This window comes from Talpa europaea (assembly GCF_964194135.1).
Source record: "Talpa europaea genome assembly, chromosome: 12".
In the NCBI taxonomy this organism is placed as follows: Eukaryota; Metazoa; Chordata; class Mammalia; order Eulipotyphla; family Talpidae; genus Talpa; species Talpa europaea.
In genome coordinates, this window is record NC_140079.1 from 18,844,298 (window position 1) to 18,865,322 (window position 21,025).

General features: G+C 39.2%; 1 protein-coding gene across 3 annotated transcripts in view; it reads left to right on the forward strand.

The window, feature by feature from the left end:
* KMT2A (lysine methyltransferase 2A) overlaps window positions 1-21,025 on the forward strand; it is a gene marked incomplete at both ends in the record, with an annotated part of 75,361 nt that overhangs the window by 6,360 nt on the left and 47,976 nt on the right. For all 3 annotated transcript variants that reach the window (XM_084248679.1, XM_084248680.1, XM_084248681.1), the window contains one exon: window positions 19,359-19,428. In XM_084248679.1, the coding sequence (XP_084104805.1) occupies window positions 19,359-19,428 (70 nt within the window). The remainder of the gene's footprint in view (window positions 1-19,358; window positions 19,429-21,025) is intronic.

Consider the following 21,025-nt stretch of genomic DNA (forward strand, 5'->3'; position numbering starts at 1 on the left):
AAATCCTTCACCTGGACCCAGATGGTTTCATTGATCACATCAATATGAGGCAGGGAGACAAAGGGCAACTTTTTTTGTTGTTGTTATTGTCATTTCATTGGTTGTGAAGAAGCCTGAAAGAAGGAAGTACAGGATCTTTATGGCATGCATTAAATAAAGCTGGAGGCTTGTGCTCTTATACCTGAGTGGGTGGTTTTATGGCGTAATTCTCTAATTGCTGGCATTTATGACAGTGTGGATGCTACTAGCCCTTGGCTGAGGTGGATTATGCTGGAAAGAGGGAGCAAAAAGGGGTCCTTTTGTTAGCCTTTTCATTTTCCCCTCAATGAGGTCTCTGAGAAAGCCCTGAGGAAATACAGACACTTGGACTGAGGGCATGACATCCCATAAAATGGTTCTTTATGTTTTTAAAAAGGATGAACTGCTTCTTTGGATCTATCCAGAGAAATCCATACCATCACTGTTAAATATTTCAGTGAGCTTTGTACCTTGTCAGGTTACACCCTGCTAGGGGAAGCTAACCATGAGACTGTAGCTGCCAGACATCTGCTTTTAAGGACTAAGACATTTGAAAGTTAGAATTTTGTTGTGTGATTTGTAATATTGGATGATAACCCCCACCCCTTTATAGGACTAGTATGAAACTTCTTAATGACCTGACTTGGCCTAACTTTTTAGATGTTGAATATACTCTAATGAGTCCAGTTTTAAGGAAATCAGTTAAAGATACAAATGTAAGAGTTAGTTGGCAAGTTTTTTTTTTGCTGTGTATGAAAATTCCCCTTTCTTTGAAATGAGTAGTTGTTTTTCTGTTTGACAAATAGGCTGAAGGGATTTCCCCAGATATCTTACCTTTTATTATCACTATAGCAATGCCTGGTTTGGTACCAGTCAGTAAGGCGTATTTCAGAAGTTAAGAGTTTCTTCCATATATTTTATATGTTTTCTTGCATTTCTGTTTTTGTTTTTAGTTGGAATGTTTGGGTGTAGATGTTTTGATATATTTCAACAGTAAGAGCTGTGAACCTTTCTAACTTTTGAACTCTTCTAGAGAGATGCAACCCTTATGGTCCATGTTTTGCCCAAGCCTCATTTCATTCTCATTTTACTAGCATCAAAGTAATTGTGGTTTTCTGTCTCGAATTGGGAGAGTAATATTACTTATGGGGAGTGTTATTGGGGAAAATTTTTTCAGTAAGTTCTCCTTTGTACTATTTCAATTCTGAAAACCTGGGAGAAGTTAATCACGAATACTATAACAAATATGTATACCAAGAAGAATAGATATTTATACATGCCTATATTCAGCTTCTGTCCGTCCATGAGTATTGACTAATTTTTAGATCAAATGCAAACATATAACATTGTTCCTCAATTATTGCCTTTAATTATAAGCAGTAAAGCCATGTGGAAACATTTTTTTTAAGATTAGTTAATAAGGAAATCTTTTTGTAATCTTAGCTAGGATTTTTAATTTGTGCATATATAAATACTTTTACAAAGGAGAAGGAGACTCTCATCCAATCTGTAATAGTACAGCAAAGTAATTAAGAGCTGTAAAGACCATGGGCTCTGGATTTAGACCATGTTCCTTCAAATCTTGGCTCTGCCATTTTTAGTTGAATGACCTTGGGAAAGTTTTTTAACCTTTCCATGCTTCAGTTTCTTCATTTGTAAATTTTGCTTCATATGATTATTGTGAGGCTTAATGGAAATTATGCTTGCAAGGAAATCCCTATTATTAGGACTGAGAGATCAAAAGGAAACAAATGCTATAATCTTTTTTAATCCACTTATGTAACTTTTTTAAAATTACTTTGAGCTATATATGTATATATGTACATCTATTTGAGTGCTATAATCTTGAGTTTAGAATGGTTTTGACTTGTGTATGATGTCACGTTGGTGGAACCAAACTGAAGGCCAGTCATCTATGGTGATAACAGTGGGTATCATTAGTGTTCAGCTAGAATCTTGAAAAAGTGAAGAGAGATGAAAGAACAGTACAGCAAACAAATAGGCTACCAAGGATTACAGTGCTTCTTGAGTGCATAATTTTCAGGCCAAGGCAGCTATATTGGGGTTGCCACTCTTGGTCTTTATAACTAAAAAGTGTTCCTTTCTGTGAGTATGAGCACTGATGCTCCTCTAGGTTCTGGGATGTTAGAATTGGATTCATTAGTTTATACCTGGTAACTATTTGACATTTGTATTCAGTTTTGATGTTTGGGAGATTGAGTGTTAATCTGCAGAGATCATTGCAATAACAATTTAATTATAGAAGCAATGCTAAGTTGTAGGGTACAAATTCTGGGGGTGGAACTTGAGAAGGAAAAATGCCCACAAGTAGAGTAGTTTAAAAAGATTAAAGTAGGGCCTCCCCGGTGGCACAGCCTCTGCAACGCCGGTTTGATTCCCGTCTGCTCCCCGGCCACTGGAGGAGGGTCCCACATGGCGTGCAGACCTCTCCTGCTGCCCACTGCTCCCCTCAGCAGTGTACTTCGGTCCTTCTGCCTGCTCTGCTCCCCGCTTTGGCTCTGGTGAATTCTCTCACCCCCCTGTGCTTCTGACTGTACCCAGTGCTTGTATAAATCAATCAATCAATCAATCAATCAATCTAAAAAATAAATAAATAAAAGCAATGGAATATTTAAGAAACCTTTAAAAATATAAAAATAAATAAAAAGATTAAAGTATAAGAATAACTAGTAGAGGGTAATATACTTAAGGAGGAAAAATACATTACTGTATTTTACAGAGTATAGTACTGTACTCTTTAAAAAATTTGCTGAAATACCTAATAACTGTTTTTTACAGGTGAAGAAACTAAGACACAGACTACTTACATAGTTTTCATTAAGTTATATAGCTAGTAAGTGATAGAGCTAGAATTCAAACCCAAATCTTTATCTATTTGAAGTCACATTCATGTTCTCTGCGCTATCTTCAACTCCTTTCTCTTCGCATCCCCATCCTACAATTTCTGAGACTTGTCCATGATATAGTTATAGTCTTTCTTTAATCTGTCCCTACTTGTTGTGTTTTACCATTCTGCTTTTAAATTTCTATTAACCTTTGCATGGCTCAGGTCCTCCCTGGTGGCGCAAGGGGTTAAGACGCAACCTATGATGCTGTCCACGGCCACTGCAGCATGAGTTTGATCCCTGGCCAGGGAGCTACCCACATGGCTCAGCAGACCTCTCCTGACTCAGCCGCTGCTCCCTTCAGTAGTGTACTTCAGTCAGTCTGCCTGTTCTGCTCCCCATTCTGTCTCTGGTGAATCCTCTCACCCCCTGCACCTCTGACCTATACCCCAATTCTTGTATGCATAAATAAATATCTCTAAAAAAAAAAAACCTTTGCATGGCTCACTGCCATCTTCTCTGAGCTGGTCTCCTTACCTTCCCTGTGCTGTATACAGTGTTGCTAATGATTTTGTTAAATATTGATCAGATTATTTCACATTAGTGAAGTCAAAGGCTTTTAGGAAAAAATATAAGATTTAAAATTCTCAACCTTTTATTATCTAGTTGGCTTTTATTTTCACATTTTAAACATTTCCTCATGAATACTCAATTTCACTTATGTATTCAATCACTTTGGACTGAAAAACTATTAGATGGTCTCCACAGTCTTTGTGTCTTGCCTTTATACCTTTGCTAATGCCTCTCAGTTTCCTTAAAATCTTTCCCATCTTGACCTGTCTCTGGCTTATTCACCTCTCCTGGCTCCACTCACATCCCATCTCGTCCATGAAATTTTCACAGATAACACAACTAGTTTTCCTTTTCTGTTTATTACACTTTATATCTTACCCTTAAGAATTTACTTCAGGATACCTTATTTTATAAATACTTTTGAATATGTCTGTCTTTCCCCTATTAGATTGCGATTTTCTTAAGACAGGGACTATTTCTAAGTCATCATTCATATTTTATATTGTTTACAAGGGTGATTTTTTCATATTGGATGTCATCCGTGAATATCTGTTGAATTGAAAGTTTGATATGTACAACTTTTAGGAACACTTTGTAAAGACATAGTCATAAGTTAGGAGAATACTAGACTAGACCATAAGCAGGATAATTTTGACTTTTTAAAAGTAATAAACTTAAGTATGGCAAGAGCAAAATCTTAAAAGCCCCCAAAGGACATCTTTGGAAAATGTTGGTTGGGGTTTTAAAAGTGATATTGTGGTATCCTGATGAGATGGCATCATCTTTTATATAGATTACACTAAGTCTGATCATTCCCTTACTGGAGTGTTGTTTCCATTTCTAGGTTGCCCAACTTAAAAGGGATGAGGAGGCCTTGGAGGCGGTTCTGAGGAGACTCTAAAGATGATTATATGATTGGAAGTCAGTCCTATGAGGAAAAGTTGGGAGAATGAAAGTTTAAGATGCAGCTTAATAACTTCAAAAAACATGAATGCATCCATTATTAGGAATGGTAACCAGCTGTTTTCCAGCTCCACTCATGGTAGAATAACAGAAAAATAGGTTTAAACTGAAGCAGGGGTTAGCTGTAAAATAATTTACTGGTAATAATGGTTGTCATTATAGTGGTAGTAAAAAAGTTACCAGAATAGGGGCCTCCCTGCTGGCGCAGGGGTTAAGTCTCAGCACTATCAAGTTATTGCCAGCCACTGGGGCAGAAGTTCAGTCCCTGGCCAGGGAGCTAACCCACATGGCTCAGGAGACCGCTCCTGTCTCACCTGCTGCTCCCCTCAGCAGTGTATTTCAGTAGATCTGCCTGTTCTGCTCCCCACTCTGTCTCTGATGAATTTTCTCATCCCCCCCACCTAGATCCCAGTTCTTATATGCATAAATAAATAAAATAAGTCTTTTTTTAAAAAGTTACCAGAATAATATAGAGGTGAATTTTTAAAGAACTGCCATGCCTGTATATGTGTAAAATGACCTTTTTAGGGGCCTCCCTGGTGGCGCAACAGTTGAGCACTGGGCTGCGAAGCTGCCCGCGGCCTCTGCAGCGCTGGTTCAATTCCCGGCCGCCAGCGAGGGTCCCACATGCCGTGACAGACCTCTCCTGCATGCCTGCTGCTCCCCTCAGCAGTGTATTTCATCAGTCTGCCTGTTCTGTTCCCCGCTTTGGCTCTGGTGAATTCTCTCACCCTCCCCTGCTTCTGACTGTACCCAGTGCTTGTGTAAATAAATAAATAAATTGTTATTAAAAAAAAAATGACCTCTTTAAGTCACCTTCTCATTCTGTGAATCAGTATATTTTTATTTAGATTAGATCTTAGAGCACATGGATCATGTTTTATACTTTGTAATATGCCCCAAAGGATCCTAGGATCTCATTGACTCCCTAAGAAATATTTGATTTGAATTGTCAATTTAGGGTGATAACTAAATCTCAGTAATCTTCCAGAGAAATGTCTTTATGAAATTATGATATTTGTAGTGGTTTAACAGGAGAATAAAACTTTGGTAATGGAGCTGAGAGAAACCAGGGAAAACAGTAGGTGTGGTCTCATTATGGGAAGTAAGTATTTCCATTTTTTATTTTCCATTTTCAGTCATAGTTTAAAGAGATGTGCTTCTAAACATCCTTTGTTAAAGTTATCACCGCTTGTGGATGTCTTACAAGTGCTTAGTCCTTTACATCTAATATAAATTTGCTTCATGAGAATTAGGATTACAAAGGCCTATGACCCTTGGCTTTTGAGGCTATGTGGAGGGCTTGCATCACTCAAAGTGAAACTATTTTAGATATGTTGGGTTGCAGAAAGCATTTCCTGTATAGTCAGAATGAAAACTGAATTGGAATTATTCATATAGATCACCAAAAGTCTGGGCAGAGATGATATTAGCAATAGCTCGTTTTCTTACCAACTGTGTTCCAAAAACTTGATTGGGTTATTGAAGCTTCAGGACTTGAATTTGGTATGGGAATTATATATAAATTCTTTTTTTTTTTTTTAAGGTCAGATGAGAACTAGGTTCACTTAAGATGATTTACATATATTGAATATTTTCTAAGTTTCACAAATAATTTCCACTCTCAACCACACAATCTCAGAAAATGACTAAACATCAAAGGTGAATTGTTGCAGGAATTTTGCAAGTGGTGGCAAAGGGAAGGACAGTTTGATTCCCATAACTTTTAATTGCTAGTCATACAGGTATATTCAGGTATATGCAGAAAGCAAGAGATAATAAAAACAATAATTGTCTTTCTTCTATATGAAGGATTCTAGTATTGGAATAATAAAAAATATCAGGGAGGGCCTCCCCGGTTGCACAGTGGATTGAGCGCAGCACTGTGAAGCTGTCTGCAGCCTCTGCAATGTGGGTTTGATTCCCACATGGCGCAGCAGACCTCTCCTGTCATGCCCGCTGCTCCCCTCAGGAGTGCTTTTGGACTGTCTGCCTGTTATGCTCCCCACTCTGTCTCTTGTGAATCCTCTCACCCTCCTGCTCCTCTGGCCTGTACTCCAGCTATTGTATAAATTAAAAAAAAAAAAATCTTAAAAAAAAATCAGGGACTTTAAAAAAACAGGTACTAATGTCACATAATGTCAACTCAGAATATGATGGCAAACTTTTAAATATGTAGTCGTCAGAAGAGACCTAGTTGGTTTTTCAAAATATTAAGAACACAAAACCTCCAGCTCATATATTAAACATTAATTCCTAAAAAGTATTAGGTCAGAATTGTGTTGGCTGACAGGGTAGCTTTGCTGTTTTTTCCAAGGGAAGTGTTCATTTTTGTCATCTAATTTCATTACTTTATGGAGAGTGGAGAGCTGATCCTATTTACCTTTAGAGAGAAGGAAGTTGTGAATTCCTATGTTACCTCAGTTTCTAATAGTCATTCAACAGCCTTTTTCCTCAGAAGGAAAAATGCAGCCTGACATTTGCACAACAGTAAGAGCAATAAGCTGGAAGAAGAAAATTGAAATTTTATAGTAGAAACTTAGAGTTGAATGAGGCTGTAACTCAAATGAAGTTAACTACTTAGATTTGGCATGTGAGATACCAAACATCTTAAAATAAAAAGAATCATCTAAAACAGTGTTGTTTGTCTAATTTTTCCAGCCTCTTAAAGTGGATTGGGTCATTTTGTGGTACTTCCTGTTACATAGAGAAGAATAAACCCTCAGATTGTGATGATTAACTTAATTTCCACAGTATCAGTTAAGTAGGCTAATTTCTTCTGCTACAGCAAGCAGATAAACCAGTTCAGACTTGGAACCTGAGGAGCCTGAAGTATACTTTTTTCATTTTTTGTTTTGTTCTTTAAGATCCTGCAAAGTAATTTGGGGCACTGCCAAGAGTCTGTATAGCTTACTATCTGAAGTAGTACATTCATTTTGCTTTGTGTGTGTGTTTTTAAAGACAAATGAGCTATTTTGTGACTACTTTTTCTGAAGCAGGATGGGTGGAGTTCACCTACCTCATATGCTGAGCTGTACTGAGCATCTTCTGGTAACAGGGAGTGGGGGGTGACAAATAATACTTTAATTACAAAGTGGGTAGCATTTGTGTTTCTTAGGTGACTGTTGCTAGGTAGAATTGAATTAAATATTTGAAAACTGGATTTCATTCTTGTGTGACTAAAAATTTTACCAACTATTGTTATTGAAGAACAGTGTATTGTTTTCTTGGCTCTCTTTAATCCTAGGTGACCTTTCTGTGTTAACATTTCTCAATATCAGGCAGAGATCATATTTAAAACTGTTTAAATCTCTTCCAATCTGCTATGCAGTCAACCACTGTTCTCTTTGATGTACCAGTAACCATTCAGAATCTGATCTTGCCCCTACCTTTGCCAGTCTGTTGACAAGAGACCATGTTAGTTCTATAACCGCATACATTTCTTAACTGGTTGGATTTCAGTAACCATCTTGGCTTAAGGAGTTTGTCTCTTGATTTCTGTATATTTTACAGTGCTTGAGTTTTCCCTTTATAGATTCAACAGCATTATTTTATAGTCTTTTGGATTTATAGATGTCACTATATTTTCTTCTATTACAAATGATAAAAAAGGGCTTGCAGAAAGGCCCATCTTCCCCTAAATGGCATTCATAAATAAGCACTCCCAAAGTGAGAAATGGAGGGACTCAGGAAAATTTAATTCATTTTGCAAAGAACATCTTTTATGTACCAGCAGATGACCAAATACTGGGGCTTTAGCATTGAACAGGTCTCTTCCCTCATGGTATTTAGTATCTAATTTCTTTTTACTGAGGGTTTTTTCCCTCTTTTTTTTTTTTTTTTTTTTTTTTTTTACTGAGTTCAGCTTAAAATGCCTCATGAATATAAGTGCTAAAATTACAATATTTTGCAAGATACTTTGGAAATTGGTAACTTAAATGTTGAAGCTCTCAAAACTAAATATTAACAGAATTGTTCTTAAGAGCAACTCAAGTATTCTTCATTTACTGATTCTTGACAGTTAGTTATATTATACCAAGAGTAATATATGAAGTGAGATGTTTTAAGTATTCTCAAGGTATTTAATTGCTTTTCCCTTCCCGTTAAAAGGGAACTTAAGTACTTCCACATCCTCTGCCACCTTATTTAATGGAAGAAGTACCACTCCCCGCTTACACTCTGGATTCCATCCCTTGTCATGCTCTCAGGGTGATTCTTGCAGTTGTCCCATCTCTCCTCTATTTGCATTTTTTCACAACCAGATTGGATTAATTAACACACAAAACTAGATGTCTTAATGTAATCCTTTTTAAAAAACCTTTGCCACAGGTCTTTTTTTAGCTACTTCCCCAATTCTTTGCTCACTTTCACAACAAAAATTCCTTGAAAGTGCTGTAGGAATTGCTGTCTCCCCTTTCTCACCTCTCATCCCCTCCTCAACCACTGGAGGTGGTTTTTATCCCCATAACGCTACCGAAATAACTTATTTATTTATACATACATACATACATACAAGCACTGTGTACAGTCAGAAACACGGGAGGGTGAAAGAATTCACCAGAGCCAGAGCAGGGAGCAGAACAGGCAGACTGACGAAGTACACTGCTGAGGGGAGCAGCGGGCAGCAGGAGAGGTCTGCGCACCATGTGGGACCCTCACCTGGTGGCCGGGGATCGAACGTGGGCCTCAGAGGCTGCAGGCAGCTTCGCAGCCCAGCGCTCAACCTCTGCACCACCGGGAAGGCCTCGAAATAACTCTTATCAGTGACCTCTTCCTTCTCACTCCTTCTATTAAACCTTTGGGCATCATTGACCCAGCTAACTACTCCCTTGAAATACTTTTTTCTTGGATTCTGTGACACTGCACTCACCTGCTTTGTTTTTTATTCATTAGTTGTTCACTGTCAGTATTCTGTGTGACTTTCTCTAATGCCTAACTCTCCTGAATATTGGAGTCACCAAGGAGTCTGTCTACCTTTTGCTATCTTCTCTAGTGCAACACTTTTCCTTGGTGATCTTATTCAGGTCTTACCTATATGGCTGAGGACTACTGAATCTTTGTTTCTAACCCTGACTACATCTCAGACTTGTATTACCAAGTACTATTTGACATTTCCATTTGAATAATAAAAACTGGAGTGGCTCACATTTACTGAGTATTTATTGTGGGACAGGCAGTAGTAGTCTGAGTGCTTCACATCTATTATCTAATTTTCTGTCCACTCTCTGAGGTAGCTTTTACTCTTCGCAGGCAAGGAAACAGGTATTCATTGAAGCACTTGGATATCAAATACATCCATAAAAAAAATCTTGCCTTTTCTCTTATCTCTTTGTTTTGAAATAACTTTACACTTACGTTGCTCAGGCCTAAAAATTAAAGAATTATCCTTGATATGTCTCTTGTAGTCACATCCCAGATCTAACCCATTAGCAAATTTTTTCTGTACTGCCTCCTAAATATCTTAAATCCAACTCTTATTCTTAGTACCAAAACCCCAGAATGTTCCCTTATGATCTCTTGGCTGGGCTTCAGAGCCATCTCCTTGCTTATGTTCTTACCTGACTAGTTTGTTATTCACATAGCAACTATGTACTCCATGGAAAGATCAGTCAAATCATTAATCTCTCTAAACCTGTCAGTGTCTCCCCTGCCACTGCTAGAATGTCCAAGTTCTTTACCATGGCCACCAAAACATGTGTGATTTGGTGGCTGGTCATATTTCTTCTCTGACACCATTTCTTATTTTCACACATTCTGCTATGGAGCTATGCTGATTTTTTTTGTCTATTGTACACACCATGCTTGTTTCTGGTCTTTTATTGTTTTTTTCAAAGATTTATTTTGTACAAGAACTAGGGTACAGGCCAGAGGTATGGGAGGGTGAGAGAATTCACCAGAGACCGAGCGGGGAGCAGAACAGGCAGACTAACTGAAATACACTGCTGAGGGGAGCAGCGGGCGAGACAGGAGAGGTCTGCCGTGCCATGTGGGTATCTCCCTAGCTGGCTGGGAATTGAACCCATGCTGCAGAGGCTGCAGACAGCTTCACAGTGCTGTGTTCAACCCGCTGCGCCACCAGGGAGGCCCCTGTTTCTTGGCTCTTTACTTACAATTGGGCTAAACCATTAGTTCACCTAGATCTTTGTAGATCTGCCTTTTTCTCATAATATAGGTCTATTCCAGGGTTCAGCAAGTTTATTCTCCAAAGGCCAGATGGTCTCTGCTGCAGCTACTCAACTCCGCTGTTGTAGTGCAAAAGCAGCATAGACAATACATATATGAAGGTGCAGGGCTATATTCCAGTAAAACTCTTTATGGACACTGAAATTTGAATTGCATCCAATTTCCGTGTGCACAAAATAGTCTTGATTTTTTTTTTTAAGATTTATTTATTTATTTATTTATTTATTTATACAAGCACTGGGTACAGTCAGAAGCGCCGGAGGGTGAGAGAATTCACCAGAGCCAGAGTGGGGAGCAGAGCAGGCAGGACCGAAGTACACTGCTGAGGGGAGCAGCGGGCGGCAGGAGAGGTCTGCACGCCATGCGGGACCCTGCTCTGGTGTCCGGGGAGCAGCCGGGGATTGAACCAGCGCCACAGAGGCCGCGGGCAGCTCCACAACCAAGCGCTCAACCGCTGCACCACCAGGGAGGCCCAGTCTTTTGATTTTTTAAGCCATTTTAAAATGTTAAAAACGATTCTTAGCTATGGACCAAACAAATAGGGGTAGGCTAGATTTGGCCTTTGGCCCTTAGTTTGCTTATCCTTGATAAAACATCACCTTAGAGAAGGCTTTCCTGACTAAGCTAGTGAAAGTAAGCCCACAGCCAACCCATATCAATCCTTGTTGCCCTCGTTTGTGTGTTAGGTGTTTACTTTTTGTCTCTGCTAGCCGATAACCTTATGGGGCAGGGATTTTGGCCCTCTTTTACCTATGTGTCTTTAGAGTCTAAAGTGGTGACTGGCGATACATAACTATTGCTGAATAATTCAATACCACTCACTTTGGAATTACTACTATAGACCTCTGTCTGGTCTCCCTTTGGTCCGTCTCTGCTCTAGTTTGTTGGCATGTGTGCAATATATGCCATATGTACACAAGTATGTATATGGTACACACCATTTCCAGAATAAATTTCAAACACATTTATACCTTTTCTACATTTGATAACCAGTGGCAGCTCCCTGCTATTTGTTGTACCAGCTTTGACCATAGCATCCTAGACTTAGCTAGGTTTTGTTACTTCATTTGTCTTTTTTTTTTTTTTTTAAGATTTATTTATTTATACAAGCACTGGGTACAGTCAGAAGCGCGGGAGGGTGAGAGAATTCACCAGAGCCAGAGCGGGGAGCAGAGCAGGCAGAAGGACCGAAGTACACTGCTGAGGGGAGCAGCGGGCGGCAGGAGGGGTCTGCGCGCCATGTGGGGCCCTCCTCCGGTGGCCGGGGAGCAGCCGGGGATCGAGCCGGCGCTGCAGAGGCCGCGGGCAGCTTCGCAACCCGGCGCTCAACCGCTGCACCACCGGGGAGGCCCTTCATTTGTCTTTTATCTTGGTCCTGCCATGACTGCCCTTTCCAACCAAATCAGTTTTTACTAATCCTTGCATTTGATTTTTTATCCGTCATCATTATTCCTTCTTTCCCATTAATCAGCCGTTATCCATGATTTATCCCTTCAAAACTGCATTCTTGAAAACTTCTAGGTTGTGAGCCTCAGAGAACCTGGAGAAACCTGTTGTGTTTCTCACCTGACAGATGCTCGTATAAACAAAGTTTTTCCTGTGATTTCAGAGAAATTTCTACACTTTACTCCTGCCTGTAAACTTCTGCAATTAAATCCACACTTGGCCTCTTTCCTTCTTTCTTAGGAACTGAGAATTCCTTTCCATTGTGCTTTGTATTCCTTCCCTCCCAGTGCCGGTCCCTTCCTCCCCGTTTCTTTCCCATTTATTACTGCTTTGCTTTTGAGGATTTTCAGTATTTTCTTTATTGCTGCTATGTTTCCCTTTGGCATATAAAATTAATCAACTTGAAAAATAATCCTCTTAAGCTGATCCTTTTGTACCTTTGCCCCATCTCTACTTCCCCATATAACTGAGTTTTTCAGGAGTAGTCTTTCAGGAGTAATTCTCTTAGTTCTCATTTCCATTCTGTCACTTCCTAAGCACCCTTTGTTCTACTGTCTCTAACATTGCATTGACATCGGCCTTGGTAAGGTCACAGGTGACCTCCCAATTTTGATATCCTGCTGTACAAGCTTAGGTCCTTGCTCAACGTGACCATGCCTTGATACATGTGATCTTCTTCCTCTACAACTCCCTCTCCTCCTTCCATGGCTTCCCTCTCCCCCCCACCGTGTGGTGGTAAGTGTAGACAGTCCCTAGGGATCTACCATCACCCCACTTTTCTCAGTATTTTCTTCATGGGTGACTGCATTCATATGTACATTTTAAGGATTCACATAGGTAATGAATCAGGTGTGTTCCCTCCAGATCATTACAGTTTCGACATTTTGAATAGACATTTCAAATTCAGCTGTCTAAAGTATGATCTCTCTTCCCAGTCTTAAAACCTCTCTTATATTCCCACTCTTGGTAACTAGCATGTAAACCTAATCAACCTAAGTCTGACACCTGCAAGTTTTCACTGATTATTTCCACTCCCTGAGCGTTTTATGTCACAACCTTGTCCATTTTGCCTTCTGTCTGTGGAGTCTGTTCTTTTCCCTCAGTCCCCGTGCTGCTGAGGTCATTTTATAACTGTTCTTCTTGCCTTTGTTAGGACAGGCAATCTCTGTTTCCTAACTGCCTCCAGGATGAGACCCATACTTCCTTGAAGGTAAATTCAAACTCATGAAGGCATTTAAGATCTTTCACGATCTACTTCTACCATCCCACTCTCCTTAGTACCTTGCGCCCCTTTCTCACATCAGGGATAGGACCTCAGCCATACTGAATTGTCTGTTCCTTTGCATGTGCTGTTTCTCTGCCTGTAATATCTCCTTCCCACCCCAATTTATCATTTTCAAAAGTTATATGAAGTTTTCATCCTTTCTGCACTGGCTTTCCTGACTCTCCTTGACTAGGTTAGTTGACTTTCTATTGTGCTTCCATGTTCATTCCTCTAGTTGTATCTCCCTTAGCATAGCAGGCAACATGCTATATTCCGTTAATTTGCTCATCTGTTCTTGATAGTCTAGTAGGTCCTTGAAGGCAGAACTGTCTTTTACCTCTCCCATCATTCCTTAACCCAAATTCATATATATGAACCCAAGTTCGTATATATTTGAGTGAATGAGTGTATGATAAACTGTTCTGCCAGCTGAGGGCATTCTCCCTATGCCTTCCTAAAAGTAAGAATCGACTAATTCTTTGGCGTCTGCCAGTATTTTCTACTGCAGTGCTGTTACCATAGTAGATGCTTCATGTTTTTAAAACAGTGTATTGCATTTCCTTTATTTTTCATTTTACAAACATTTATTGAATGCCAAAATTGTGCCAGATACTAAGAATACAAAAATAACTGTCCCAATCCTCAAAGAATGAATAGTTTAGAGAAGACAAACATGTAAGCACATTTTCTATCCCTTATGCTAATTAAATACTAGTGATTATGTGTACATGTCTTTAAAGTGCAACCTGAAGACCTTGGTATTTTAGAGCTTGTAGCAGCAGACACAGAGGGAAATGTGCCAGCAGAAGTGATAGCTGGCTGGAATAAATTCCCAAAGGAAAAGTGTTACTCTTTTTTTAGCTCCAGTTGCTGAGATGTACAGTATGCCTCCACAGTGTTTCATCTGCCTCAGTCATTCTCGGTAATTCTCTTAGTTCTCCTTTGGCGTCCTCATATAAGTAATACCAAAAATAAGAAGCCTTCAAAACAAAGAATTTCAAAAAATTAGAGTTTGGAGTAATTTTGATATTATCTATGATTATTGATGTTATTTTCAACTGATTCATCAGTAAACCTTTGTAGTGGAAGAATTTGAAGTTTCACCTCTTAAGAATATAAATTTTGGAGACAGAAGATTGCTGAAATACAGTTGCTAAAGGGCATGTTTTATATACGTTACCAGTTAATGCAGTGCTCTGAAGTGCTGTTGAGTTTTTGCTAGAAAAGTAAGAAGGGTATGAGCAGAGTCTTCTTTTTTTTTTTTAATTTTTTTTTTAATAGAGGCATGTTTTGTTTGTTTGTTTGTTTATTTTGTTTATACAAGCACTGGGTACAGTCAGAAGCGTGGGGGGGGGGTGTGTGTGAGAGAATTCACCAGAGCCAGAGCGGGGAGCAGTGCAGGCAGAAGGACAGAAATACACTGCTGAGGGGAGCAGCAGGCGGCAGGGGAGGTCTGCGCGTCAAGTGGGACCCTCCTTCGGTGGCCGGGGAGCAGCCAGGGATCAAACCAGCGCGGCAGAGGCCGCGGGCAGCTTCGCAACCCAGCACTCAACCCCTGCGCCACCGGGGAGGACCGAGCAGAGTCATTCTTAAGCCTTGTTCATTTTTGACCAGTAGCTACTGAGGTTGTTTAATAGAAGAGTTTGCAAAGTAGCTTTGGAACTGCCCCCTTAGCCTTGGGGTGAAGAACTCCAAGTGAGTGATTTTTGCTCTGACTCTAGTAAATTGTGAAAAATTTAAGGGGGGAACTAAAATCTATGTGTTTTCGTGTTTCAGATTACTAGTTTACGAGAAACTGGGCCCCATCTACTCACTAGAGATTATTTGGGTCTCTCTGATTTATCATGTTAGAGTGCTGCTTAGTTAAAATACAGAGGGACAGAGATACACACTGCTATCCTTTGGAAGAATTTTGAAGTTTGTTGAATATTCCTCCATGAACCAAATACATAATAAGAGGAAGAGTGCACTAGTCCAAGATTTTTCTTATCCTAAAATAAGAATTACATAGTATTTTATCCTTAACTGACATTTGAATGAAATGCCAAAATTTCATGTAACTTTCTAAAATGTCTTAATTTCATTTTGCATGTAAATATTATCAGTAATACTCATTTTTAAAAATTTTTTAAAAAGATTTATTTATTTACTTATACAAGCACTGGGTACAGTCAGAGGTGCGAGAGGGTGAGAGAATTCACCAGAGCCAGAGCGGAGAGAAGAACAGGCAGACTGACGAAGTACACTGCTGAGGGGAGCAGTGGGCAGCAGGAGAGGTCTGCATGCCATGTAGGACCCTCGCCCAGCGGCCAGGGATCGAACCGGCGCTACAGAGGCTGCCAGCAACTTCGCAACCCAGCGCTCAACCACTGCGCTACCGGGGAGGCCCTCAGTAATACTCATTTTGAGTTCACTTAGGTTCTGTTGGCGAAAAGAAATATTCCTGTTGCTGCATCACTTATAAATATAACCAGCCAATAAGCAATTAGCATCCTGCCATGAAAATAAAAATCTTCAAATGTTGATGTTTTTATATAAAGTAGAATTTACTAGTAAAAATATGCTTAAAAGTTCTCTAATCACTTGTGCCCTAGAGTTAAAGAGTGATAAGGTATCCTATACATTTATTATTTTTATAGTTAGGTCTTAGGAAGTAATGTTAAATGTCTTTATTCCATTCATAATCACTGAAAGCAAAATATGATTTAACAGTATTTTACAGTGCTTAACTTGACAAAGGTATTTTTCTATATTTGGAGGTAAGGCTTGGCATATTAAAATCTTGAAGATCTAGTCTCTAAGGATATTATTTTCCAGAAAGGATAGGCTTACTGGTTCTTTCTTATATACTCTGACTTAGAATGCTGTGCTCATCAGAGAAGGCCATGTTGAAAAGAAGAGTGTGTGTGATAATTGGCAGATCGGGACCAGGCTCCAGGAATACCCACTCATATGTAACCTGGTGTCTCTTGTACTCCCTTTGGAGCTGTCTGGGCTTATGGTACCATTGTGCCAAACATGATTGTAGCTTGTTTGTTGTCCTTTTTGTAGACATTTTGCTTTTTCTTGATTTCCAGGCAAATTTAAATCCTTGGGAGCAGTACTGTTACCATGTTTACTACATCTTTGAGGAACGCCATACTTAAGGAGTGATGGGAGCTAGATGAAGGAAGGGCTTCAGTTATAATACTGTCTGGCATCAGTTCTTTACAGTGCTCTTGACTTGACTTTCCTTTTCCTTAGATTGGGGAGAGTTAGGGGGTAGGCTCTTAAATGGAATAGGAAGTTTAGAATTAGATGACTAGAGGTCTTTAACTTAGCAGTGGCTTTTGTTTTTGGTTAAACTAGGTTCCTTTAACAAAAAGGGTCCTTTTTTTTTTTAAAGCAGGTTTCAAGAAGTAAACCTATATTTCCCTTAAAAAGAAAGTGCTTGGGTACAAATAGTTTTTTGGTTTTTTTTTTTTTAAGATTTCTTTAGTCTGTCGCGCCATGTGGGACCCTCTCTGGTGGCTGGGGATCGAACCGGCACTGCAGAGGCTGTGGGCAGCTTCGCAGCCCAGCGCTCAACCGCTGTGCCACCAGGGGAGGCCCGGTACAAATAGTCTTTTTTGACAACTCATTCTTACTCTAATTATAAGATCATAAGAGAAGACTTAACATCATTTGGGAAAGTACATTGTAGACTTTGGCGAAGTTTCTTAAATTACTGCTTGATGGCTCAGTAGTACTCTGTTTTAGAGCACATTGCAGTTAGAAAGTTTGAAATATAGAAGAGGGACTCACTAAGGTTGCTGAAAATAATCATAGCACTATGGGTCACGTTTTCTTTTAAAAATTAATAATCTTTCATTACCTTACTCTTGGTTATTGTATGCATAGTTGCTAAGTACCTCTCATTACAACATAAAATTCATACATTTAGTAATGTAGTCCCCTTGGTAAGTGTTGAGATGTCTTCATGAACTGTATGTAGGTTGTTAACATTGGTCCATGAGGATAATCAGGAGAAAAATGTGTTGTCAGAAACTTTGAAGAATCTGAAATGGGCATCATGTTACTTTAATAGTAGCTAATAGAATATCAGATTTTGTTCTGCAGATTTATTTAATTCATTTAACTATTTACTTATAGTTGTAAATTTTGGCTATTATGATAGGAGGTTGTTGTAACTAACTGATCTTGGGCAAGTCATTTGACCCCCTCAAAGTGTCAGTTTCTAAAACCACATCAATAATAAGAACTAAAATATAAATGTGGCCTTATAGTTTTGAATGATTGTACATAATTTATATAAATTATTTATTATAATTTACTCCTTATAAAACTAGATATAAAAATATTAAGTGACTTGTCCAATATCACATAGCTTAAAAGTACTTGAACTGAGACCTCAAACTAGTCTGTCACTTTTCTCAGTGCTGTCTGTTGATGAGAGGATTGGACTGGCCTGCGAATATTCTAAGAACCTGTACTTTTGTTTATTTGCAGAAATTGAGGCAAACTTACCATTGCCTCTTCTGTGCTTTTTTTCTCCCTCAAAGTACATCTTAGCATTACTATTTTAAAGTCTGTTTTTCTGCCTAAAAGTACATTTTAAAAATTAAATGTCTTTAAATTTAAGATTTAAACCTGTTAATTTGTCTAAAGGGTTGCATGCATCTTTCATGTACCCCCTGGTTTGTAAGTGCTTAAACAAATTAGCATCTGACTCTTGCTTTGAACTAGCTGGGGAAACAATTTTTTTTTTTTTTTTTAAGATTTATCTATCCATGTATACAAGAGCTGGGGTACAGGCCAGAGATGCAGGGGGATGAGAGGATTCACCAGAGACAGAATGGGGAACAGAACAGGCAGAATGACTGAAATACACTGCTGAGGGGAGCAGTGGGTGAGGCAGGAGAGGTCTGCCTCACCATGTGGGTTTCTCCCTGGTGCTGCAGTGGCTGTGGATTGCTTCATAGTGCAGTGTTTAACCCCTTGCTCCACCAGGGAGGCCTGGGGAAACAATTCTAAAGCAGAAAATCCGTAGGTGGTGCCCACATACATGTAGTCTTGCTCCTGAGAGGAAAATTTGAGACCTTTAATTGTTGGAACTTAGTTTGGGACTTATCAGTATAAATTGGAGGTTCAAGAAAATGTGGTGTTTATTCCTTACTTTGTTCTTGTTTTATGTGGATTTGTTTCTGGAATCTGAAATTCTCTCTCTCTTTGGAAAGAATTCTTAGTCTCTGGATCAGCAAATTTCTATTAATCAGTTTGTTTAAGTAGATCATCTTTCTTGAGAATTTGTCCAAAATAGGTTAAATCCTTAGTAATTTTTATAAGGGTAGGTTAAAAGTTAGAGGTAAAGAGAAGTTTTTTCCTTTTCCAAGTATAACTGAAAATAAGATGCTTCCCTAAGTTATTCATGAATGCATGTCACCCTATATGTGATCAATTCATGATCCCTTTCACAAATGCTGCTGCCCACCATTAAGTCTCTTATCACAGGGCATTCTAAAATGATGCCATAAATGCATGTTGAGAATCTTTGGATCTCAAATGTACAGAAATAACATCTAAATGTCAATTCCTGAGTTAAGGAACTGACGATTATGGCAATTTCAGTCTCTATTAATGTTTAGTAGACAAGAAATTAAGATATTATTTATGTTATTCCTTATGTGTCTGTAGATTTAACTACTTATTGAAAATATTTGTTTTATTGGGGCTCTATATTTTGCCATATTTTGCTCTATGATTTGGTTATTTGAATTAAAATTCTTTAATTGTTTTGGGCTGTATCTATCATTTGAAATTTAGGACTATCCCCTGAATACTATGCACCAAAAATGACATTTCAACGCATTATTCAAATAACACAGCTCCTATTTGTCTGTAATGAAGCTGTATGACTGGGTCTACTTATTTCAATATTAGTTATTATATAATATCCATATGACTTACAATTAATATATAGAGTTTAATTTTCCAAATTGATTTGTATCTCCTCTGGGCATTACTTTGGGATATGTTCACATTTGTATTTTTGTTTCTGATTTTAAAATAATTTTCCTTTGTTGTAGGATGAGCAGTTCTTAGGTTTTGGCTCAGATGAAGAAGTCAGAGTACGAAGTCCCACAAGGTCTCCTTCAGGTATGGCCAATAAGCGCGTGGTGCCTTTAAGTTTTGTTAACAGATTGTGGCTTCCCCTTGCTGTTTTGCTTTGTTTTTTAAGGATTTATTTATTTATTTGTACAAGCACTGGGGTACAGTCAGAAATGTGGGAGGGTGAGAGAATTCATCAGAGCCAGAGTGGAAAACAGAACAGGCAGACGGAAGAAGTACACTGCTGAGGGGAGCAGCGGGCGGTAGGAGAGGTCTGCGCACCATGTGGGACCCTCGCCGGTGGCTGGGGAATCAAACCCGTGGCTGGGGATCGAACCGGTGGCCGGGGATCGAACCGGTGTTGCAGAGGCTGCGAGCAGCTTCACAACCCAGCGCTCAACCGCTGCGCCACCGGGGAGGCACTTCCCCTTGCTGTTTTTGCAAAGATGAGGTTTTTGTGCATCCTTCTCTTTTCCTTCACATTACTTGGGTAATAGGTTTGTGAGCTAGACCTTTTTATGGAACTCTTCTCTGTGAGTCCACTTTTGGTTTATTCTTTCATGCTTCTCACTGAAAACTACTTGAGGCATGGGAGGGTAGAGTGCCACACAGAGAATGATTGGGAAATCTGGTAGTCAAATCTTGAAAGTAACTTACTGTGAGCACCCTCAGATTCACATATTTTGAATTACTTGATATATATGATATGGGGAATAATTTTTTTTTTAAATAGTTAAAATATTTTTTTTAAAGATTTATTTATTTATATTTATTTACACAAGCACCAGGTATAGTCAGAAGCGCGGGAGGGTGAGAGAATTCACCAGAGTCAGAGCGGAGGGCAGAACAGGCAGACTGACGAAGCACACTGCTGAGGGGAGCAGCAGGCAAGACAGGAGAGGTCTGTCGCGCCATGTGGGACCCTCGCCGGTGGCCGGGGATTGAACCGGCGCTGCAGAGGCTGCAGGCAGCCTCGCAGCCCAGCGCTCAACCGCTGTGCCACCAGGGGAGGCCCTGGGGAATAATTTTTTTAAAGATTTGTTTTATTTATTTATTTATGCATATAAGAACTTGAGTGTAGGCCAGAGGTGTGGGGGTGAGAGGATTTACCAGGGACAGGAGGAGCAGAACAGGCAGATCTACTGAAACACACTGTTGAGGGGAGCAGCAGGAGAGACAGGAGAGGTCGTCTACACCATGTAGTTTAACTCTCTGGCCAGGGATCAAACTCATGTTGCTGTGGCTGCTGAAAAGGCTGCGTTAAAATTTAGAAAATGATATGGGGTATTTCCATTTATAAGCAATATTTGTCATCGTCTTCATCAAGAAAATATATAGAATCTTGAAATTCTATACTTAGAGCAGTTTCCTGAGAGACGATCCTCAGTGGCAATAGCATTTAATGGCTTGCAGAATTCTGTTCTATATAGGTGAGAGTTTTAGATTTTTTGATGAAAAATTCCCACTCTGTAAACATTCTTGTTTCTTGAATGGTTTTCTTTGGTTTTATGTGGCTAGACAATCTAGTTATATATGGTGTTGTTGGTTATATTTTTGTGCTTTGACATTAGCTTAGTTTGTGATGTTTGGTTTTCATTTAAAAGCCATCATATGTGATAGAGCAGTCTAATTCAAACAAATACAT